This window comes from Mya arenaria, chromosome 9, assembly GCF_026914265.1.
Source record: "Mya arenaria isolate MELC-2E11 chromosome 9, ASM2691426v1".
NCBI lineage: Eukaryota > Metazoa > Mollusca > Bivalvia > Myida > Myidae > Mya > Mya arenaria.
The window spans coordinates 62322848-62348590 of NC_069130.1; the positions used below are offsets into that span (position 1 = coordinate 62322848).

Below are 25743 nucleotides of genomic sequence, written 5' to 3' on the forward strand. Positions count from 1 at the left end.
TTTATTGGAATAACTCACAAAACAACAACGTCAAGTCAGATGTAAGCTGCAGCTAGGAGATTTTTTTCCGAGAGAAATACATGACGATTTGAATTTAGATTACGAACTTACAGACTACAGCGGCGATAAACCAAATGCAAATGAAGGTCCCCTGGAATGTAAAACTTGATTCCAATTTAAATTCTTGCAACAAACTCATTTCACACTGCTCTAATACAGAAAACAGTTCAGGTCAGTTTCTTAGCACTTCTGTTTTGCAGCGACATGTACACACTTGGAAATCTAAAGAAGGGACTGACAATATAAGGTATATTGGGGATACAAGTGACACGATTTCACACATATCTTGAACGATATCTTTTGTGGTTTTGAATGTATTCTCAATGAAAGAACGACATGAATGTAAGAAAGAAATATTGATTATTGTGAATAGTTAAACGGTCTCGGTGTTGTTAGAAAGAATGTTTTCAATGCGCCGAGAAACGGGGGAGAAACTCCGGAAAGAAATGATTCGTGCAATGCAGATCACAGGGTCGGATGGCAAGGTGGCAACTGTGCTCTGAATATTTCGATTTGACAACGTTCACGATGAATATCAAAACTAGCTGGATTCTCGGTCTCACATATAGAGCTGTTTTGATGAACAAAGTTTTTCCGACCCTTTTTGGCGACAAAGTGAGGTAAGCAACATTGTCCGTTACATAATCATACCGGAAACAGTCTTACTACCGGAGTCACCAAAGATTGATAAAACATTGCACTTTTATTCTTTGGCAAGAACAAATATATTCTGTTACACACAAAATTTATGGGGAATGTACCGCCTTTGAAAAGTACCTTCTTCGTTAGTTTGTTCAACAATATGATATAATGATTCTAAGTTCAGGGTTATTATGTGATAGTTTAACCGTTACATTGCATAACTGTTTATACCAGGGTGATTTGGCATTATGTAAATTGATCTGATGTTTTTTTTTATATAATCCATCTTGGAAGTTTGCAAAAAGCAGTGCGGAAAAAAAATAAAGTATAAAAGAAAATCATGTCTGATTACCTATTCTAATTCATTCCAAAGAAGAAAAGTCGAGCTATCATATGAAGTTGGAGAGCCTTAAGAGATCGACTGACCGACTACATGAAAATGACAAATACAGATACAGATACAATACAGACAGGCATCTACAAGTACAGAAGTGCATTACAGAGACTTACATGGGAATGTCCATTCTTTCAATATGTGGCAAATTGGAAAAGGTAACAAACATATTGTTTAGCTATGAAAACATACATGTTTTATCTTAGGTTTAATCAAAGGGACTGTCCTAGATTATTTTCAGTCTACACTTCTCTCGAACAATATAATAATATGTTGCACAATGATTTAGCACAATATGGCATCCATTATTAAACAAAGAAATGAAAAAGATGAGCAAATGTTATTGCTCATTATCAGTATTAAGTATCTTTACCTTAATTCAACCAAATTTTGCATAAACGGTTACAATTATGTACGATTTGATCTTACTGCAAGGGGTGTTCAAACATATCAAGAAGACTTTTGAAAATGGCTGACGATACTCCATGGATTGATTTAGTTGATTTGATATTAAATATGCTCTTTTAATTCTAAGGAACTCCTTGCGCTTTAGAAAGAGAATGAATGCAGCATAGTCTACAAGGGGATGAAAAGTATTACATATCACCTGTATTGGGCGGCGGTATCCTCCCAGGGTAAGGCCTCCATGATTGCGGCCAAGTGGACTTCAGTGGTCAACAATGTTTAGGAAATACATATTGGACCAGCAGTTCAGGCATGGCTCCTTCGAACCCCAATAATGGTTGAAAAGGGGCCCTAAGGCAGCTGACAAAATAAAGATGTTTTGTCAACAAGAGTCTGTGTATGGATATAGAAATACATACACAGTATTTTGGATTTCAACTCTGGCGTCATTTTATATCATTATTAATCGTTTTACAATGAAAATGATAGTTTTTTCATGTCATAGACATGTATGCCACCAGTACGTGTCAGCTCTTCGTTTTAATAAGAATTTTAACAGAGAAATAAAGTAATAAAAAAACGAAAAACTTAACCTGAAAATAGTATTCCCCAATTATAAGGATGAAATGAACATTTAAGATTGTAAATGGTAATATGGCATTTGAATTTATGAAGGAATTTCTGGAAGTGATCATGAAACTCTGTGGAAGAAAAAGAACCCGCTATCAACACCAGACCCGTCTGCCCTCATATCAGGGAAAAGGAAGCTCACAAAGGTGGTGGTTTCCAGATGTCTACCAGAGGATTCAAAAGCAACAAGCAAAAAGCTATAAGTCTGTAAATAAATAATCAACATAGATTGTGACTTTTGTACATGATGAATAACAAGATTGGTCATTATATGTAATTATCGAGTATTACTACCAGTGTTGTTCTGCATTTATCTATTACCATACTTCTCTTATTGAATAGTGTGGGTTTCATTGGAATGTATTTTTGGTAAAGTCTTTTCACTTAGGTTTTAAAAGTAACGCCATGGTATCTTTATGATTTGTAATGCCTAAACCTACTTTTACTGGATTAAAATATTTAAAACAATATCCCTTATTCAGCTTTTGTATCTGTATTTTATTGTTTTCATTTGTGAAGTGCAAATTGCGTTCTATTATCTATTTGTACATTGACTCTTTATCAGAGATTTGATTTACATTTTATTTGTTGTTTTTTATTGATTAAAATTACATGCATACTAAGTTTCGTTATAGGTCAAACTTGAACCAACACCATTTGTTATTTGTCTTTCAAATAACAGATGTTTACTTTCACTTATAAATGACGTTTCAGACTGGCCCTTTAATGGTTGTCATTATATGTTTAACTAATTTTACTAAGGAGCATAACTACAGAAATAATATAAAGAGTTATGGAACTTCTGAATTGCCGTTTCTCTTCCAAAACAGGTGTTGCAAGTTTTGTGTTCTTATCGTCTTTGCAATGGAAAGTAGTTGTATGAAAAAGACTAACATTATAGGACATAATCTAGAACGAAACAAGCGAAACCCTTAATATCCATAATCTGAAGACAAATCACATAATATGTTCACAAGCACAAAAGCAATACATTTTACTGTCCGCTTACCTGCAACCTTTCATTCTAACATTTTTTCTTCACGATAAAGGATTTATTTTTATATTACTTGTTTGATTGGGCAACCCTACTAAAATGAACAGAGAAACATTTTCGATCACCCAAGGTCAATATTCGTTTAGATAATTAAAATAGTTGGTTATCAATTTCAAACAAAAAATACACAGGAGCAACATTTTACCACGAAACAAGTGCAATATGCACAAAGTCATATGATGGATTTTGAATATTTGCTTGGTCTTGCATTAATGAAACATTATCATAGTTCAAACAGAGGCACTATGATTTAAACGGTCAAAAATCAGTTTTAATTGATTCACTTGATATATAAAAAAACTATCAACTAAATACAAACTTGTGATATTGTGAAACTTGAAAAAAGGTAACATAAATATGTCACAAACATTTTTCTGCTTAGGATTTCTGAAGTCCCTGCTGCTGGGGTAATAGAAACTTGATGGAAATACAACACGCCACTCTCTTTCCAATTATCTCAAACACCATCTGACAAACTGACGATATGCCACATATATGTCGCTGAAAAATAAGATGACAAGGCAAAATGAAATGATCATAGAAAGTTTTCCTTGTTATAGCGGTTTTCTATGCTAGGTCATAAATGACACTGAATCATCATGATTATATATGCGAAAAACTACAGAGACAAGCTCAGTAGCAATATGTTTAAACATAAACCCGGTTTAATGGCACTGGGTAATCGCCAAAGACATAGAACATAAAAACAAAAAATCACAAACAAGAAACATGGAAAAACAGCACAAAACTCCACAAACAGCACATTGCATACATACTATATATATATATATATATATATAATGAAGTACTAAGAGTAAAACTACTTGTGCAAATGTTCCAAATACTGACAGTATTAAATTAAATACATTGTAGTAAGGTCTATAGTTGTTTAGGTACAAAAACAAATCGGTATATAATACGCGAGCAAGTGATTTGAACTTGCGTAAGTTTTTAACATTACGTGTTGATATTCGTAAAAGTCCTTTAATGGTCGTGGAGTATCAACTGTGTATGCATGAAAACAATATTTACATTTAGTCTTAATCTGACGTTAAGTTTGTGTATCCCGCAAGGGGTTATGGCGTCATTATCTATTTCGATAAATAATCGTCGTTAAATTTACTATAAAGCTGCTGTACAAATGCATAATAACTTGTAATTTTGATGAATACTTAAAATGTAAATGAAAAGTTTTATCTATTTTCCTGTATTCATGCTGTATAAACGCATTACGGCGGGAAGGTACCCATGAAAGTAAAAGTCACAAGAAGCGCTAGTTATCACTCTTTCCTTGCTATTCACGGTTTACTATTACATCACTAAACTTTCAGTTGATAAATAATGTCTATCTGTGCTACTGCCACGTATATGCATGAATTATGTAACCCTTGCGATATCATATTTACGTTCAGTTCTATCATAGGAAAAATTATGTGGTATCTCACTTAAGAAAACCAACCAAGCCAAAATTGTATCAGGTTATATTAAATAAGAAGTAAAATTACATCGTATAATCATTTATCATTAGCTTACATTATTATTACATAGGTTCATAAACCCTGAACATAAGAGATGAATTCAGAAAGTTTAAGATCTTCAGTACCTAGCCTATTGACGCATTGAAACTGAGAAGATAGGTATGTTAACTATTTATATTATAATCATAAATTATAATAGTGATATAAATTAGTGTAATACTATATGATAAATGGTATAAGTATGTATGTGGAATAGCAAATTTATCTTATAACCAGTTTTTTCATATTATTTACGGACTTCCAAAAATAACTGTTTTACATTTAATTTTATGAAATAATCATATGAATTTGAATATTGTTTTCGACGTTAAAGTCATGTATGAATGTATCAAAACATTTACAGGAAATATCCATTCTAATTTAAAACAATTTCTGCAAAAAGGTAAAAATCATTTGTAAATAATAAAGTCGTTTAGATTTAAGATTTACGATTTTTATTTTTATTTTTTATTAGCTTTAATTACTCGTGATGTTATGTCACTTTTACTAAGTGTATACGATAAAGGTGTTTGTCTATTGTTCTTATTGTTCTGCATAATGTTAACTTAACCTCAGTGGTGATTGGAAGTTACATTTGACGATTTTGAGATCTTGCTCATAATTTAGAGGAAATTATATATAAATTGTATACCAACAAACAAGATTAATGACTAGTTTATAAAAATGAGATCTGCGCTATTTTATATTTATAATTCATGGGCTATGCATACGTTAATTAAATATGATATGGTCCGCTCTTAGATTCAACTGTTACGAAATGTGGGTATAATATGATATAAGCAATAAAATACGATTTTATTTACTTTTAATTTTAAGCCCATCACAAGAGGGAAGTTACTTTTGTCTGTAACAATTAGCATGAATTGGTCGTCTTTCAACCATCCTCTCGGCCAATAAAGATATTCCGTAAATGAATTATAGCACATGGTTTTTATTTCATGAATGAATTGCGGAATCGATGTCATTATCGGGGTGTATACACAATCGGGCTGTTTAAAGTGTGTGGAGTCCATGTGTACTTTAACCAGCCCAACTTCGTTCATATCACCGATTGTGACATCAATCACTCAATTTATTACTTATGTTTTCACCAATAGGTCATTATTTCATTCAGTAATTGTTGCTGTTGTTTTTTTTCATTTCACTGAAAAGGGATAGACACAAGATGGTTAAAAAAAATCGGAAAGCACAGTATTTCCTCAGAACAAGCCTAGAATTGCCAATGCGATCTAGTCGGAGGCCGATTATACATCATTGTACGTGGTTAAAGTAATGAACGCAACACTCATGTTGCAATCTCATCTGTGTTTCCCAGTTTAAATAATATACTTGTATGAGTACAGATAAATATACCGACATTCTTTTTAGACTTTCTTATATTTACGTGGTAGACACTTGCGAATTTCAAATTGGAAAATGCGCCCAAAATTGCGAAAGATGCGTGTGATACATCAGAAAATAAGATTCAAAGTGTTGTACGCAATGATGACAATTTTATTTAAGTTTTCTTTTTTCTTTCAAATTTATCATCATGTGTCTAGCTCCTTTAAGAAAACCTAACAGTGATTCTTCCTCACCCATTCTGTGAATATAACAACCGACCGTAACCGGAAACAGTTAATCAAACTGTGTTACAATCACGTGGTAAAAATCAATCACCTCAAAACACCTTTAAACGTAAAATTGAACCACTAATGACAACAATATTTTGTGTAGGCGTCTAACTTGTGATATAGTTCTGTTTGCATGAAATATGTTGTATTTATTTTGTCACTATTTTTCTACAGAACAGTCCTTAAGTTGGGAGTAATCTTCATCCCAATACTGTCATGGAAACGGTTTTACTCTATTGTGAAACTACTTTACTTTCATCTTTTGTATTATGTAAGCGGTTTTCGAAAACGGTCGAAGTTGACATTACAAAAAAATATAGTGATGTGGTCACTAAACTTTATCAAAGACACTCGAGTGTAAACAACTTTCTTCTACGATATTGACCTTAAAATAGATATAGATTAAGAGAGGATGTGGAACATCATAATGACTATTATTATTTCATCGAGGCATCTTTTAGTATAGGAAGTGTCAAAACTAGTTTTATATGTTAAAATCAAAGGTGATGTAATATCACTTAATATCGCCACGGCCTAAGTAATCGCAACGAGGCAAAAATGTGTTTTCTTAAGTTTCAATATGCAACAAGTATAATATTTACATTATTTATTTTCCGACGTTTAAAGAGTTTTGCAAAATCTATGAAAGAAGATCTTATTAAATTTTGACACGAAAGGTATTTGCATATTTATACAAAAGTGTCACAAGATTATAAATGTCTCCAGGTATCAAATTGTTTGACACTATCCAGTCTATAATGTACTGCTTCAATTTCAAGAATGATATTCACAGAAGTAACTAGGAAGTGAATATTATGGCTATATTAATACCACAATGGACCGGATACAAGGTATAGCATATGATTTATTGACAATTGCATGTGTTGATGCTTTAAAGATAAAATTCATTATTTGACATACATTTAAGTTTTCGGTCACACTTAGTAAGAACATTTCTACGCAAATACGGCTACTTAAATCAACTGGCACAATTCCTGGTCAGACATACCGACGTCGTGTTATATCAATGAAAACAATAAATATATATTTTATTGAACAACTCTATACCGGAACTTTATTTTTCTATTCTTATTAGTACTCTTACCGACCGAAAGCATAAACATATTTGTAACTTTGGAGAGTAGTTAGAATACGTTGGTGAGATATCATCATTTGTCTGACCATGTACCAACATAATGCTTCATTATATAGCATATCATGTATTCCTTGTTTTTCTTTTAGTGTCATTTTTTCTTTCCAAAATTTCCGCTAAGGTTTAATAAAAATAAAAATGACTAATTTATTATTTATTCTATAACTCTAGTCGGCAATATTGTGTTTTTATTGATATTATTATTTTTTATTGACTCCATTCAACTGTTTTTCATTTGATATGCTATTTCGACCTTTGGAGTGTAGTGAGAATATTATCTTTGAATACTGTTTGTTTTTATATCATTTCAATATTATGACAATGCTAGTGTTATATTGGACATCCTGAAAAAGTAATGTACGCTTTTGATTTTGCGCTAGTCTGTGTTTATGTAAAGCGCTATCTATTTTTAGTTCAACTATTTATGACATTTTTTTGAAAGTTTGACAAGAACTGGATACTTATTATTGATTTAGAAATTTATTTTGGAAATTAATATCAGCCGCCTCAGCATGTATACTTCAATGTGTAATGTTTTTGGTTGTTGCGATAAAAAAATCGCCCGATTATTTTTTTTTGCTGATATATTTTGATTGTATGGAAGCCAATTGTTTCGATTTTACTGCTAAGTACATAGGGTTGGTATAGCGAAATGTCGATTGTTAGGTTAGGCTGTTTTAGAATTAAAACCGATGGGATTTTGTCAGGGCCAACATTGACTAGACCGCTCTGTAACAATAGAGTACACTAGCGCGTCCGGGGCCATAAGCCACCGAAAATAAATACCTAAAAGACAAAAATATTAAAAGTCAGAAACTTTGTCCGGTGGCAATATGAAATAGGGCTTCGGTAGGAAACTGGAAACAAACAGTTTTAACTAAAGCTGTCGTTTAAATTAAAAGCAAAGTTGAGGAAAAAAGGCAACAAAATATGTTGCAATCTCCTTAAGTTCGTGTAAATAATCTTGTTTTTACATTTGCCTTTGGTTACCAAACAAATTGACGTTCAGCCGTATATTGCGCGTTCGCCGCCTGGGGTTCTAAAGACTATATTGATTTCGACAACGTACTCTGCTTGAAATAACGTGATACTGAAATCATTTATAATCATTTAACATCAACGCATGATAAGGCCTAAAAAGAAAAGTTTTCTGGGTTACCCGAAAATGCGCTCTCCGAAAACTTTAGTTTATTTAAAACAGATTTTACTGGACCAATTTATTCACCGAAATTTCATCGCTTCATGTGCGATAACTAACCAAGCAAGACAACATTCCATTCGTTAAAAGTGGAAAAGTATGTTTATCATAGAAGCCTTTATATTTAAATTACAAATCATATATTTTCATAAACCAGGAAGCTAGAAGTAAATATAAGCCTCATTTGCGTGCTGGATTTTGGACTTGATGGTCAGGTTCGTTTTATAATGATATAATGCGTAATAATAATAATATTAATAAGTAAATTGTAATAAAAAATACAATGTGGTACTATAACAAGACAATTTCATAAGCTATCGAAATATCGCAGAGTTGTTTACAAATACCGAACAGGACGTTTTGTTACATTGATTTTTTAATAGTATATTACTTTATTATTTCATTTATTCTAGTTGGCTTCCGTCTGGTGAAAACTAGAAAGAGTTCAAACGCGATGTAGATATGGGAGTTTTCCTTCTTTATTTGATATTTATAAATAGGATATGAATATTTTGAAAGTGACTTTTCGAATATGAAGGTATCAAAACTGAATTCATAAGAGAAGCTATTTCCAATTTTAAAATAGTCATTTGTTATCATTTCAAAGTCATTTACTTTTCAATTATATGTAATTTTATTGTATTTTTCAAGTTTTGCTTGACGATCTTTGTCGGTAAATATTTCAGAGAGATATGTGGCAAATTGTTTATTTATCCTGAGTGGTGATTGGGGGTTGTTTGTTGAATGTGGAAAACTAAAGTGAAATCTTGATTAATAGATATATCGATTATAGAAAATGGGCAGTTTAAAGAAATGTTTCATTGTCATCTAATTTATAACGGAATACATGTTTATTGACAGGAATAAGAAATGGGACCTGCGCTATTTTAAAGTTTATGAAATATAGTTTAATTTTATAGTAATAAAATTTGAAACGTACCGCTTCGACATTCAGTCTTTCAGTAATTTAACCTCGTATGTATATGTAAACTATAATACGATATTTTGAAAGTTGGTAATTTTATCTTCTCAGTGCTTAATCATATGGATGATAATTGTTCTTTTTCAACGCCACTCTTACGAAATAGCTTGACTTCATTGATCGTACACTAAAAAGAAGTTAATCTATTTACTTTATGACTAACAAAAGTTATATTTAAAAACCATACTCGGCCGTGGTAAACCAGCGAGATAAGTAATGTCCGAATGGTGTGAATGTTTGACACTTTGAAGGGATTATAGTAGGTTTAATTGCTGTTGCCAATGGGTTATTCCTGAGTCAGTAGACATTTTTGAAAGGAATAGCATAATCATTAGTATAATTACTATAAAAACTTTTTTTAACAAAACAGATATGTTTTCGCTTTTTATTAGGTAAGAGACGCAATGTGCTGTATTATTAGACTGTAGGGCATCAATATATATGACGAAAAGGAACTAAGTTTTTCAGAACATTCGTTTGGACAATAATATATCTTTAACAACTAGTACGTATTGAAATATAAAATGACTCTTTATACTACTTTCATAGTAGAATTTTCATCTTTATCTACATGGTCTGCAATTGGTCAGCAGTATCCCTCTCTTTCTATATCATCAGCAAATTGGGCAGACCCGAAAGGGCGTTTTTGTTAAGTATGTCTCATTTTACCCTATAAATATGACCTTCCTTACTTTTCTGGGAAAATCTTTTTACACAAAGATATAAAGAAATTCAAAATAATTAAATAATCAGAGATTTTTAGAGCTCCGATATCCATTTATTTTATTTCTTTATTTTACAATGACCAATGGGCTTTCTAGTTTAAGTTTTTAATGGCCAATGAAAACCTTAATTTTATTCAGTTCATTTCTGTGCATTTCACAGTCGACGGCCAAACGGCCGCAAAGATATAAATAACTCCTAGTTGTATTTTTTCAAAAAGGCGCACCAAATTGTATACGAATGTTACGTCATTTTGCAAATAACTTTGTTGAAATTATTTACTAGTCCTGTGAGTGCTGACACATGGTGAGGAAGTAAGAGATGGCTAAATTTTCAAAGCCTTGAACACTTTCGAACAGTTATTCCATTTTTCTAAGCTGTGAAAGATAATGTTTATTTACTGCTTAGATCATAAACCACTATGAAGGATATAATTGTGTATTACTCTTCAGAATTGTCCTTATATTGGGAGTAATCTACGTGATAATACTATGTTTGGAAACATGTTTTACCATATTATAAAATGACACTCGAACCTTTTCTATCGTTTCAGCTAATTTTTCTATCATAGATAAAGTGGTGTATGGCTGAAAACTGACTCCTGCCTACTTTTGGGGCAATGTCTTTGACAGCGAGGGAGAATCCCTTAAAAAATATCGGTATGTTCTAGCTGAAATCCGTACATTTTGTGAAAAAGATCATTCTAAAACCGTCGCCATGCATTTGTCAGATGTCGGATGAAATATATCAAATGAACAAATACTATTATACTTGAAAAATTGCAATACAAACATGTATACCGACTCAGTATCAGCATATTTTTTCGATGTGTTAGAAGCTTTAATCTTTTAATACCATGGTATATCATATTATAAACCGTTCCAAGGCGGTTATCTCATAATTTATCGGTAGAACTATTTTGATGCGTTTGTGGTGTTGTCTGTTTGTGATTCTTGCAGTTATGTATATGGTGTGTATACATTTGTGTCTTGAATTGTCGTTTGGTCCCTTGCCTTTTACCTCTTAACAGATATGTTTTCGAATGTTCAGCTACTAGGCGTGTTCTTGTTGCTTTTATTATTATATTGTAACCTTCATTTTATATCAAGTACATTTAGAGACAAAAATGACAAATTTGTTTTATAACGAAATATCTTATAGAGAAGGAAGTGTTAAACCAGGGTTAAATAACAATATGGCAGGTGACTTCATATGGTATTAATATCACTACCGGGTTAAGAAATTGCCACGATGCCGAATTAGGTTTCTGTAGATTTTCGCATAAATTTCAATAAAAGATTAGGTAGATAAATATTTGCATTTTTACACACAAAAAATGAATAGTTTCAGATGGCAAGCGTTTGAAACTATCCAGTTAACAATTTATTGTTGGTTTGTGATGATTTATTCAATTCGAAGAAAGACATTAGAAACTAGGAAGTAAATTTTATTGAATATCTTTTTTATTTGAAAGACATCACCAGGAAGCCACAACGCATTGTTGATTGGATAGTCTGGAACATGATACTAAGTATATTCATATTGCCGTGATACCTCTTCCATTAAATTTAAACGGATTTACAACAATTTTTGGAAAAATAATTGCTTCCCTTTTAGTTTCTTTAACTACTTATTATAACAAAACAGTTTGCATAACATGTATTTTGTACTCATGAAAGTAAATGTACCTCATACCTACATAATAACGATATTTTGCAACGTTACCATTTTCGGTCTATCCACCCATTTAGGTATGGTATTTACTTAAGGTTATTATGAACGCAGTTGGGCTGGCTAACGTGTGTGGAGAGCCTACGTAAACTTTATTCCGCCCAACTGCGTTCAGAGCACAATAATGCCATAAATGAACGATAAAGGTCATTATTGTTCATTTATTTTGTCTGTATTGGATGTCAAATGTCACTGCATGTATAATAATTGTTTTATACCATACAATAAAAAATAGCAGATATAGGGAAAAAAGAAATACTTCCGAAGTATCAACAACTCACCGTCCATATTATATTACACTCCGAAATTGTCTTACTAGAGTAATGCTGTTTAATTTTGATACATAATCATTTGTAAAAAAATGAATTTTACCAGAACTAGTTGAGAATACGATAAAAGTTAACTTAGTGCCAATTGTGGCGTCCTGACAAATTTAACATGTTTGACAGTAGGACTGTATTCTTTAAGACTATTGGAAAGGGGCCCCAACTATCATGGTCAAATAAAACAACACGTTTATATATACCTGCAAGGCGAGTAGTTAAAAAACATGTATGTAAGGTTCAGGCAAAACGTACTATTTACAGATATTGTTAAGTTATTAAATCACATGATCAGTGCAATTCTTAACATAGGAAAATGATTTAGTCGGGATATGAAGTTTTGTGAATAAAGTACTTATTTATAAACGACTAAACTAACCTTATTTATGGAAAAAACATGCATCTAAACTTGTGTTCTCATAAGACTAGTTTCAGAATCAGAAATGCCTTGTTTTCTATCTCTCTCTATTTTTGATGTTGATATATGTTGCCGTCCTCTTTATTGAGGTTCAAAAGACTAAACCTACAAAACAGATGACGCGAAATAAAGCGTTAATTTAAAATGGTTTGATGATATTGACAGATTTGTGTATAATATTATTTCGGTTTTAAATGTACTGATTCTTCAATTGTTACATGTGTATTTAAAAGAACACGTCGAAGTGTGAACTCATTTTTGCGATATTTATAACATTAAATGTATAAGAAATGATCTTACAGTGAATTTGTGTTTTTATAGGTGTACAAGTCTTGATAACCCTTGTATATTGTTACTTCCAGGTGCTCAAACGTTGGTAAAAGTCGCCCCAAAGTGTTTGCATGAGAAGTTGAGGCAGCGGAATAAGCCATGGCTTAGAGCCCTTTTACATTTGAAATGTTTGTATTTTAGAAGGCTTAATTTGCCAACACCCTTAATTGGTCTGTGGTTTATTTAGTTTAAGATTATTCTATGTAAATTGAACGCCAACCTAATTAATGTACACACATAGTAATCATGATTATGTGAAGCAGGAATTCAATAAAGAGTGGCGAGGAATTGTGAAATCCGTAGTATTGTTGTCGTTGTCGACAGCGTGCAAATCGTGTAAAGCCTTGGCCGTTAGACAACCGAGTTAAATTTTCAAATAAACTGACACAAATCGACAACTGTTAGTTTTCGTTTGCTTGTGTTGCTCTCATTGTAGTTTCGAATTATAGTTGTTGTTTTAAACTCATAATGTGTTTTCATATTGTTTAAATTGACCTAAATCTTTCAGGGCCTCACAAATTTGTAGTTCTTGCTGAGTGTTGTTTGTATATCTTTGGCGACGAAGCGAGTTCCAAGTATGAAGCCGCATTTTCTATGGCAGAGTTTAAATGGTAATTTATTCATACATTTCAAGTGTTTTGAATGAAATAAGACAGAGCTTATAAAATAACTTGAATACATAATTGAATAACATGTTAGCGGGTATGAAATTATTTAGCCTGCTAACTGTTTAGATTGAGTATGTGATTTAATTAACAAAGATATTGTGCACCCTTATTTTATTTCATTGCATTTTCAGTGTTGACGTTCACATAGATCGTGAGCAATGTTTTTTCCTGACTTTCGGCGATCCTGAAAAGGAACATATTGTGTTTTTTTTGTGATACAAATAGGTCACTTAAGGTATTTTACAATGTTTACAGTTGTTTCACGGCGCACTGCTCGCCCAAGTTGTATTACGTTAAAGCTAAGGCGCTAAAACGCTTTAGAGAATCTATATATTTCTTACAAAATCGTTGCTTTCTTGTTCTGCACCATATTCATTAATTCTGTAAGAAGTCGTTGTTACTTTTTAGTATTTTACTTCTGCCTTTCAAAAGAACTTCGAAAGGTATCTTAGAATACACAACAATGGCGTATTATTTCTTACAGAAATGGATAAAAAAGCTTAAAGAAGCAATATATGCGTTGTGAGTATGAATTGTTGATACATATACACCCAGGAATAAGTACAATACGGTTGTAATGCCTTCATTTATATGATAAGTTGCAACCGTCTAGCACGTAGCCTACGATATGCAAACATACAAGGGTTGTAACAAAATATCGACGACAAACTTCATAAATAAAATACTTGTAGTTTACATAATAATTGTAATAGTCTGTAGGATTTAATTTTAGCACTCTGACCTATCATAGATTAATTTGTTTGTCATTATAAGAACATTATTTTCTGTAAAAAAATTGCAAACATAGTTTTAGCTCACCCGAGCACAATGTGCTCAGCTTGAGCTGTTGTGATAGGGTGATTGTCCGACGTCCGTTCGTCGTCAATCCATCGTCAATATTGACCTTTAAACAACTTCTTAACCTTAACCACTGTGACAATTTCAACTTAATTTCACAGGAATATTCCTTGGGTGAACTTTCAGATTCCTTCAATAAAAGTTGTTTTATGCAGAACTCTTTTGCCATGGCAACCAAAATGAAAGATATTGCAAATCTTCTTCTAAGAAACCACTGGCCCAATTACAACATAAGTGACCCTTCATCAAATGTATTCACCCCGTGTTGATTCGTGAAAAAACATGACCGACAGTGGGGTATTTGTCACTGTATGTCTATATGAAATCTTAGCAATTCTTATCCTCAGATTTCACTGGCCATATTTTAAAATAATTCCTCAGAAACTTTCCTTTGGTCACACACTATCAAATTTCTTTACCCTATGTTGATTCGAAAAAAACATGACCGGCAGGATCTGTTGCATTATTATATATTATGCCTATTTGGAAAACTTTGAAAATCTTCTCCGCATAATGCCCTTGCCCGAATTTAAACTACTTGATCAGAAATGTTTCTTAGGTGACCCTCTATCAAATTATGTCACCCCATGTTGATTCATTGAAATCATTATTGCCAGGGGCGTGGCTACTTTTCATTATTTGCCTTTATGGTTAACTTTGAAAACCTTCTCTTCAGAAATTGACCGGATTTCAAAAAAATTCCACTGAAATGCTCCTATGGTGATCCTCTGTCCAACCCATGCTGATTCATATTAAACATAGTTGTATAGTTACCATCATTTGTTCTATATGAAAAACCTCGCTTCAGAAACCATTGACCTGATCTCAATATAATTTCCCAGAAAGTTGAACATTTATTAAATTCCTTCATCCCATTGTGATTCATAAAAAACATGGCTGCCAGGTGCTAGGCTACTTTTCACGATATGGAAATATAAAGGGATTACTTTGATATTTATGTATGTTTTTTTTGTAATATTGTCTTATGTGACAAACTATATATCCTAAACTTTAAATATTTAAAAATTGTAAGAATACACGCCTTTTGTAACATTTTAAACAAAAACACACGTTTTCAATTTATTAAAACCCGATTAAATCATGACGTGTTATAGTTGTACCTGCGGTGTACATGCGGGGGCGTCCAGTGTGTTGTACGATCAATAATTTAAGAACCCTTTGTCTAATCAGGTGAACGATATCGCGACATCTTATCCCTCCCTTTTGTTTAGCACTTTGAAACTTTCAAACAACCAGTGGTTTCCACAACTCTGAGTTGATTTTCGAACAAACTAATGATTACCGCTTCCCATAAGTTGCATTCTTTATTAATTTATTACAAGTGAAATTCGCGAACGCAATAATTTTTCTTTTTAAATAAATGAATTAATGACAGTTATTAGAAAAACGTACTGATATTAACATACTATGCATTTCCCATACATTTATATTGTTCACGAAAATTCGATACACAATATACAATACAAACACCATATCCAGACCACACATTCATCAAAATAGCTTTATCGATAAATGATGGGATCAACCTCACAGTTATCCCAACATTAATCAACAAAGTATTCACAGTAAAATGGAACGTAAAATGAAAACACTTTTAATTGGAGCTTAAACAAATTCGCATTGCCATGATCTCCAACTTGTCCAAACATTTACCAATAATCGCATAAATCTATCAGATCAAGCATCAACTTAAATGAAGAATAAAGTAAAAACTAATACATAAACTGATGAAGTAATTTCAAGTACCCAACGACCGGGGATTGTGCATTTTCAATTGGTTTTCAAATTAAAGTCTTACTTTTTAGCTTTTGGAGTAAAGAATGTAGGACTATAATTATCATAGAGACAAGCTAAGGATTACAACCTAATCTACATGTGTAAACCATGCAATGCTTTCATGAATAACTGAAATTGTTGTGCAGGATAATTGATCAATATCAATAACGCAGTTGTAAGGATATGCATATATAACATTTTTTAATGTTGTCTTTGGCTCTACATGTTATTTGAACATCGTGATGGTAAACGTATATTCACCGAATTTTTCTTTCTACATTAGCGACTCCGGAATAGGCCATGAGGAGGATTACGAAGAATCAGACGATGAGGCCGAAGAATCAGACGATGAGGGTAAGAACATCTTTTTAGCAATTGATTTGTTGCTATAGTCGTTGAAATATCCTTTAATTGGCTATGATTGAAGTAGTGCATATTCTTAGATGACTAGAATTAATGCATATTGCTTGTTTTATTGTCGTCGTACAGCCGTAGTGATTTGTTCACTTTAAGTCAAATGTTATTTTGCGTTGCTATTGTATTTGTCTATTTTCGAAAATGGTTCATTAGAAATTGTAATGACTTTATTATTTTGCTATGTTGTTTGTGCATTGTTGTTGTTGTTGTTGTTATTGTTCTTGTTTTGTATGTACGTATATGCAAGATTAAAGCAAATAGATACTTCTTGGACCACTAAAATGTCACAAGTCTACTTAAATAACCTTGAAGTTCATAGTTGAACATCAATATCAGTTTGATGAATGGTAAATAAAATACTGTGTCTTACATACTGTCGAACAAAACATTTTGAACGTATCTTCTTTTGTTTATATTTTATTGTTGACCTTTTCCAAAACTGATACCGCCCATATACAACCACATTGAAACTATACTCAAAAATCTATTTAGAGAATAGATTTTGAGAAATCTTTCAAATCGATTGACCAAACGTCCTACGACGGTACGGGTATTTGACAATATGTTGTTGTCATATATTATTAATAAAACTTTTATAAATGAAATCACATTTTGAATGAGTAATCTTAATTGTATATTTATTGACTAAAATCTAAATTCTATAACGTTTAGAAAAAAACACACATTTAAGTGTCGGTTACGAGCTCACATAACAGGTATTTGTTTTAAATTAAATAGAAACATATCGAAGTACAAATCACTCTTGTTATAATCAACTATAATACCAAAGCTCTGTTTAATGCAAATATCTGTGATAAGAAGGAAAGACCAAACAGCTATATGCAAATAAAAGACAACGACATACTTCCCACAGGTACAGCATGGTTTATGTGGTTGAATATCTATATTTAAATTACATTTAAACAAGTAACTATTCAATATGGTAAGATCAAGAACGCAACTATGTAAACCGTTTAATTTCATCGACAGTGACCCCCTCCCCTAGTTAAACCGGATATAAAAAGGATCAGTAGAACAAATCGGCAGGAGAGATCATTTCGGATAAACAAAACAAAAGTATGAAAATATCATTCCCGAAATATTATTGACATGTATGATGTTTGCAACTAGCGTAGCACCGATTTACTTGCAGTTCTACCTTAAAGAACTGGTTTTAAATTTTAAATAATTTATGTTTGAAGCTGACGACCAGACTACGTCAAATGACAACCACGGCGAAGAACCTCAATATGAGATACCCGACCCCTTGCAGGTGCAAGACAATTGTTTCCGTTGCTCCCCTGAAGGTTCGTAAAAGTATGTCTGATCATACCCGTTTTTTATACTTGTGTTTGATGTGCAACTGTATTGATAGTTCTTATCAAGAGACACTTTATTGTTAAATGATTCAAATACTAGCTAATTATTAATCTGTTAATAGGCAAAGCGAATAAAACACAGACATTTGGAACGAATGTGAGAATGAGAACAAGAGACGATAAGGATACACATTCGAAGGCCGAAAAAAACGCAAATAGACTTTCTTCATCGTCTTCAAGTTCAACGGACTCAGAAAGCGCTTACCTCATTGTTACTGACAGGAAAAACCCACCATCGGAAATAGGTAAAAACAATATTCGTTAACAATTGATGAAAGCTTAAGCAAAGCATCTAAAAAAACTTTGAAAGCAATTGAAATAAGTCGTTCCCACAAAACAATCAAATATTACTACTTCTACTACTACTACTACTACTACTACTACTACTACTACTACTACTACTACTACTACTACTACTACTACTACTACTACTACTTCTACTACTACTACTACTACTACTACTACTACTACTACTACTACTACTACTACTACTACTACTACTACTACTACTACTACTACTGCTGCTGCTGCTGCTGCTGCTGCTGCTGCTGCTGCTGCTGCTGCTGCTGCTGCTGCTGCTGCTAGTGATCATAGTGATCAGTCTTAGCATAACAGGGGCAAACCCACTCCCCTTGAACACAGCCCCAGCTTGCTTTTACCGAAGTCACACTAAACAGAAATGTTGGCGCCCTGTTTCGGCATCGGAGCTATGAAACAAACAACGCCTCGTTAGTTTCTTGCATAATCATTTAAAAAGTAGTTTAACTATATTTTTTAATTAAAATATTAACAGCTGGTATATATATATATTTATGTTGCTGTATCTATCAGCATTTGTTAAACTCTAAAATACATTTTTTTTTCTGTTAACCTATTTCACTTGAATACATTTCAGATCAAACCGATGTTCAAACTTCAACATTGAAAAAAAAACAAGCGAAAGAAGTAGTTGATGACAAACCGGGCGTTACACATGATGCTGTCTATGAAAATGTTTTACACGGAGGTGATAAATGCCGTTGATATTCTTCATCATGTCAAATTATTAAACGTTTAACCTTTAATAACACTGTGATTTTTTTAATATTAAGCTTCACTTTGATAGAACTATCCTTACGCTATATCACATGAATGAATGTTTGTTGTCTGAAACATTTGCAACTAACAACATGGAAAATATTTGTAATTTGTAGGTGCACACTCTTTGTCCATGCAACATCCGAAGATGGACAAAGAACTAACACATCAGCAGAGCAAAATAAAAGGAGGTATAACATCATTGCCTTTTTAAATATACATGGCTACATACAATACTAGTATGACTGAGAAATTTTCCAGAATGACCTTACCCTGGTTTATGCGATAAACATAAATTACTGTTCCTTTCTTGTATGACAATCATTTGTAACCTTATACGGCAAAAACATAGCATACCCTCAGAGCAAATATGTTTTATCGGAATCAAAGGATTCACTGTCACCATCATAGATTGCCTTTGTAGATATAAGTATTTGAAAGGGTACTTAAATAGTCATCAATTTATGTTGTTGTTTTTATTGTATTAATAAGTGGGCAAGATTGTGCGTCCAAAGACTGACGTAAAAATGACCAGACCTAACAAGACGAGACCACAATCCATTACAAATTCGTCTTCGGCTTCGAAAACAAATTCAGAAAACCCAATGATTCGTGTGGATGGCAGAGACCATTCGTCGACTTCAAAGAATCAAGGGGAATCTCAATCGATAAAGATGATGGCAAATGCAATCGAACAATCTTTAAAACTTGGAATATCGATGGGGAAAGGAACTCCAAGAAGCCATTCATGTGCACATTTGCAAGGTATTTTTTTTTAGATTTTACCCGGTAGCAAATCGCTACAAAAAGAATAATTAAGTATCTACTGTGATTTTCATTGTTGTTTTATTTGCGGAAAATTATGTTAAAATCAATAGATCCTTCGAACTATATTGTGATTATTCAACCATCGTACTGATGAATCAGTTTTGCAAATTAAAATAAGTTGTATGAGTGTGCACATCCGTTCTATTCAATAAACATGTAGTAAGAATTTAAAACAACCATATTTCTTCGAAATAAAGCTACATTACGCTTTAAAAATGTCGTTACGCTTTGTCATATGTATGTGTGTTTTGTCCATAATACTTTGCAATGAACAACGAGGTATATACATGTATTTGCAACTTGTAGGTGCACACAAAGTATCATGTGGGTATCCGGAGAATCCTGACCAAGAAACACATGTGCAGCGAAAAATTAAAGGAGGTATGCCATGATCGCTTAATATTAATGGCTTCCAACGATATGATTAACTAATATTAAAATACATAACCTTTGTATATGCGATGAAAATCAATTACTGTTACTGTATAGTAGTATGTGTATGTACAAACAAAGTAAATATTGTTATATTTGTATGTATTAGGGCGCAAGATTGGTCCGTCAAAGACTGACACAAAGACGGATGTGAAGACCAGGTACCCAATCGGTACGAATTCGTGTTCAGCTTTGGAAACAAATTCAGAAAACGGTACGATTGATTATTTTGGTAGAGAAAAACATTTTTCGACGGTATTGAAAAAAGGGGAATCTCAATCGATTAGGATGCGGATCAACGAATTCGAACAGTCTTTGAAACCGGCAAACTCGTTTGGGAAAGAACTTCCAAAAAACATCCCATCTTCCAAATTGCATGGTGCGTATTTTCTTAATAAAGATAGATGTAATTAGTTTCAAGATATTATACTGAGTTTTACACGGTTGATCTAGTTGATGAAAATTATGTAAGCATTGGGAGAATCTTTTAACTCTATTATGATATGAAACATATTACTAATAACATTTGCGACTTTAACTTATTCTTGTGGGTGTACAGGCACGTTCTGTCCTAAAGAGATTTTACGAAATTGTATAAAACTGATTATAGCCTTACAGTCATTATAACCGGTGTATCGGTTATAAACCACACTCAGGTACGGCTAAATACTTTTCATTACAATCTGATACATGTTTTATATTTTCGAATCGCGATAAAGTCGGTAATATCAATTAACAACAAAGATAATCATGTTTGACTTCTCAAAAGAAAAGGAAATACTTAAAAAGAGTATGATTAATGTTTACTTCCATTATGTACTGCTGGTACTGGTAATTGTACTATTTGTAACATTAGAGGGTCTTAGGAACACAAAGTGTATGCGAACATGTACGGGTAACTGCACGTACAGTCAAATGTTTATTTCCAGGTCACCAGCTCTTATGTAATGTTTTAATATGCTATGAATGTTTTAATCCATGTCGGAAAATGTCTCATTGAGCTAATTGTATCGTGTAACGTTGCAATTGAGTTATAAATTGGAATCGTCTCTTCAAACTGTACAACTTTCTCTACCGATCATTCATGTAATTCATGTAATTCTAGTGCGTACAAAGTACGCATAGCTAGATAAGGTAATGCACTAAAATGATCCATACGTACATGTACCCGTACACATAGTGATTTGGAATTTTTCCCATATTTAAGCATCGATGTTTTTTTTTAGGTTCTGCACAGACAACAATACCCGTGGTTCAGGGAACTACAACCCCGTTAGAGGAGGATCCAATCTATGAAAACTCCCAAGGTAGGAGATGACAACCATGTTAAAGATTTGATCATTGTTAGCTTTATTGCTTTATTATCATATTGAAACGTATTTTTAGTATTTATTTATGCTTAATAAATGTGAAACAAAATTTCATTTTTTTTGGTAACTATTATGTACTTCTGTTCTACTTGAAAACCTTTCAAATTAACTCAGTTTTACTTAAATGTATTAAAACCTGTCAGTTATATATATCATGCTTACGTTTAAACGAAAAAAACTTTAAAACGAATTACATACTGCATTGTGTGTATGTATATCGCCTGGTTCATGTGTTATATACTGGACTCCATTATTTGTAAATATATATTCTTGTAATAGTTCAGCTATTTCGTTGTAACATGTACATCTCTAAAAAGTGGAAGGAAAAGAGAATTAATCAAAATCGCTGAACGGGAAACCAGTTTCAAATTTAACGCGATCACCTGCAATAAAAAAACCGTTATAGTATTGATATTATTATCCACTGCTTTTTCGCGGCTAAAAGTGCTTAACTAAAGCAATTCAATTTTTAACATTCAGAATAGAGGAATTATTCCCTAAAACATTGACAATGTTCATTAATGACGGTATTCCTTGAATAAGAGTCTACATTTATTTCTTCCTCTTCAGATCTGTATGAGAATGTGGATTACCCTGCCGTGAAAAACGATAAGAGAGCCGGAGCTACAACTAAGTAACAGTCTAGTGGGTCCTTTGACGTTCCTATTGGTTTATATTCTGTTTGTATTATTTTGTTTGTTGTTGCTTTAGCTTATTATATAATACACAGAGACAATTCGTAATCATTGGTTTTATAATTTATCGTATTAATTTTGTTTTTCTCCATTAAAAATGTTTTTGTATTTTATTTAATTATATTATTGTTTTATTTAACATGGACTTAGTAATTTTAATAGTCATGATACTTATTCTCATTGATCATGCTGTTTTTCTTTTTTGTACCAGTTTGTACCGGTGCGAAAACTTTCGAATTGAATGTACCAATATATATCTTGTTTTATAAGTTAAAGTTATATCAGGATTCGCTTTTCGGAACCCCCCTTCGACGATGCGTTTTTGCTATAGCGTTTAATAAAGATAACATTATATAAAGACCATGACTTCGATCTATTCGATGATGTGTATTGTTTTAACAGTGTACATATCACTTTAGAATTTCTTTTACATGATTGTTTTGTTTTTATCATCACATGAATATATTTAAAGCGATATTAAGGGTTTATAAAATATGAACAATTGTGTGATAGGATTAGAAATTCCTAGTATATAAGCGTACTGTGATAGCCTTAAGTGGTAAATTGAGTTGCCATATAATGCTACCATATAATGTGTTGTTTTACACAATGTTAGCAGACAAAAACAAAAGTTAAGAATAAGTAAATATTTAGACAACACACCAAGTTGTTACGATTCCTTTGAGACAAAAATATCATACAAAGAAAAGAATCACAAAACTGAACTTTGCAAAATAAAATGTCGATGAACGCGAAGTGGCGAGTGAAAATGATTATGGATGTACATTTCGATACTATGACCCTCTTGATATGTATGTACTCAAACGCATTCGACTACGGTTTTGTGTACACTTGTACTATTGCGGATAAACTATGCCCGGACATTCTCTTGTTTTTCTCACTTTGTATATCTTATTTAACAATGTAAGTTTGAAATCGATGTGTTATATATTGTCAGCGTCATATTTTAAACAATATCCAGTGATTTTGAGCATGCTCTGCTTTATTCTAGGTATTTTCTTATGGCATGTATGTGCAATGTATTCCCTAAAAAAATTCACATGTTCAACATTATGTGTTAGTTAAATTTTGAAATATTGTATAATTATTTATGTTTACAATTTTCACATATGTACGTTTGTTCATGTATACGGTGATATATAAATTGGAGCTTTACTAACAGTATCAAAATTCATTTTACTAAGAAATTTTATTACATGATGTAATCCTCATTATCCGGAGCGTTATGATACTTATAATGATCTATGTTTTACTTGTATATTCTAAAATGACAATAAAACACGTTATTGCAAAATATTAACAGGTTAGTTTGTTAGCACGTTGTCACCTGGCAACGCTTTACAATACATCATTTATGTTCAAAGGACCGTAACATTTTGTGCCTTAAATATCGAACATTTTATTTTAATTACACGTTATATTGTAACAATGTTCCATATCACAGTACTTCGACCGCTGCAAACTTTCGTATAAGAGCCTCCTATATATACTTCGAGGATGTTGCTGAAAGAAATGAACTTATTATATATTCGTCTAAAACAACTGCCAATGAGTAAAAAACAGTTCGGCGGGTCTAAAAACATTTGATCAAGAAAACATGTGCTATACGACACTAATGTCTTCGCTTATTCGTTAACACAAATTTACAGGAATTAAATTTGAAAAATCATCGTCTGTCACTAGCCCCGTAATATATAAATATGAGAACATAATTTTTAAATCCTAATTTAATTTATTGCAGTTTTGCCAGAATGTAAAATTAGGAAAGTATCTTCTTTTTTTCAAATAAAATGTTTACCTTCAATTACTTCTATATAGTTGGTTTCTCTGTGTGTGCCAATCACCATATTGTACATATTTAAACATCAAATCTGGATATTTAAATATTAGTTTAGTTTATGGTATTTCATTATTGTCACTAATCACAACAATTTAAAACAGAGTTAAGTTAGGCATCAAAAGGAAATGGGAAACGCTTTAATTAATTTTCCAAATGAGCTGATGTTATTTGTGTTTAAATATCAAAATAAACTAATTTACTAAATGTGTTACATTATTGTTTCAATTTATTTTATGCATTATGTAAACTGTGATTGACATGTCATATGACATGACCCATGATTGGAAATCAAATTTATCTTATTTTATCTTATCATAGACTGTAATAGGCAGCACCAACACATCGGGACACTGCTGCCACTTAAATGTGTACATTCACGTATGGTTTTCCTTATTGTTCACATGCGTAGATTGCGCAAACACATTTTCCATAACGGCATACAGTTCATTACTATAAAAACTATTTACCAAAAAAACCTGCGATTCGCCGGAAAAAATACATAGCTATGTTCTTCTATAAGTAACTGGTTTTGTACAATACGCAAAAGTTAATCTCGAAGTCTATCAAATGGATAAATATATCCTAGCATAAACCTTCATAAAAAAATCGTTTATTCAAATTTAACTGACTTTAAATAATGGTTGCTTGGCCCGGTCGTTTTGACATGTTTTTTGCTAACAATAAGACCCAGTTAGAAAACGTGAGTAAAGATTGCTGCACGTATTTGTAGTTTTCGCAATTCGTTTAGTGCGATCCAAATGCCAAGACGTTTTTGATACCAGACCAGTGTACAGTACCATCTATTATAGTATTATTGAATTATTGGTATACTTATGATCGGAAGTTGAGCAGCAAAAAAGGCAAGCCCATAGTTGATATCCTATTACCTATCATTACAATCAAAGAAAACATAACTTTTTCAATATTTATTTCATTTTCATTGTCTTTATCTTATGTTCGGAAAATAATGGGCAAGGCTCGGACAAAGTGTAGATAAAATATCAACGATTCTGTCATGGTATCTATGATCAGATCCGACCAATCTATCTAAATACCACAAATTGTCCATAAACGTTATTTGAGAGTTGCCAATCGCCGAGCAAAAGAATATGCTAAGGAGGCGGTATGCTACTCCCTCTGAATACGCAGCTGCTAGGCATGCTTGAT

At 32.3% G+C, this 25743-nt stretch overlaps 1 protein-coding gene across 2 annotated transcripts; it reads left to right on the forward strand.

The window, feature by feature from the left end:
• The first annotated feature begins 8852 nt into the window (after nucleotides 1-8852).
• On the forward strand, nucleotides 8853-24784 carry LOC128246497 (uncharacterized). Of its 2 annotated transcripts, none has more exons than XM_052964726.1 (16): nucleotides 8853-8902; nucleotides 10946-11051; nucleotides 13227-13322; nucleotides 13703-13805; nucleotides 13994-14097; nucleotides 14347-14384; nucleotides 16801-16871; nucleotides 18137-18241; nucleotides 18376-18558; nucleotides 19209-19319; nucleotides 19507-19581; nucleotides 19883-20155; nucleotides 20525-20599; nucleotides 20760-21029; nucleotides 21877-21957; nucleotides 22591-24784. In XM_052964726.1, exons 9-16 carry the CDS (start codon nucleotides 18417-18419, stop codon nucleotides 22656-22658), a joined length of 1095 nt encoding a protein of 364 aa, XP_052820686.1. In that variant the 5' UTR covers nucleotides 8853-8902; nucleotides 10946-11051; nucleotides 13227-13322; nucleotides 13703-13805; nucleotides 13994-14097; nucleotides 14347-14384; nucleotides 16801-16871; nucleotides 18137-18241; nucleotides 18376-18416; the 3' UTR covers nucleotides 22659-24784. The 2 variants fall into 2 exon arrangements, with proteins under 2 accessions (XP_052820686.1, XP_052820687.1); XM_052964727.1 differs by having other exon boundaries at nucleotides 20760-20864.
• Nucleotides 24785-25743: the final 959 nt, after the last annotated feature.

What these genes read in the sequence shown, in the direction of transcription:
- LOC128246497 (XM_052964726.1), top strand. Translation starts at nt 18,417, where the DNA reads ATGAGAACAAGAGACGATAAGGATACACATTCGAAGGCCGAAAAAAAC. An exon ending in AAACCCACCATCGGAAATAG is followed by an intron (nt 18,559 to 19,208) that starts GTAAAAACAATA and finishes AATACATTTCAG; the next exon opens with ATCAAACCGATGTTCAAACT. An exon ending in CCCATCTTCCAAATTGCATG is followed by an intron (nt 21,030 to 21,876) that starts GTGCGTATTTTC and finishes GTTTTTTTTTAG; the next exon opens with GTTCTGCACAGACAACAATA.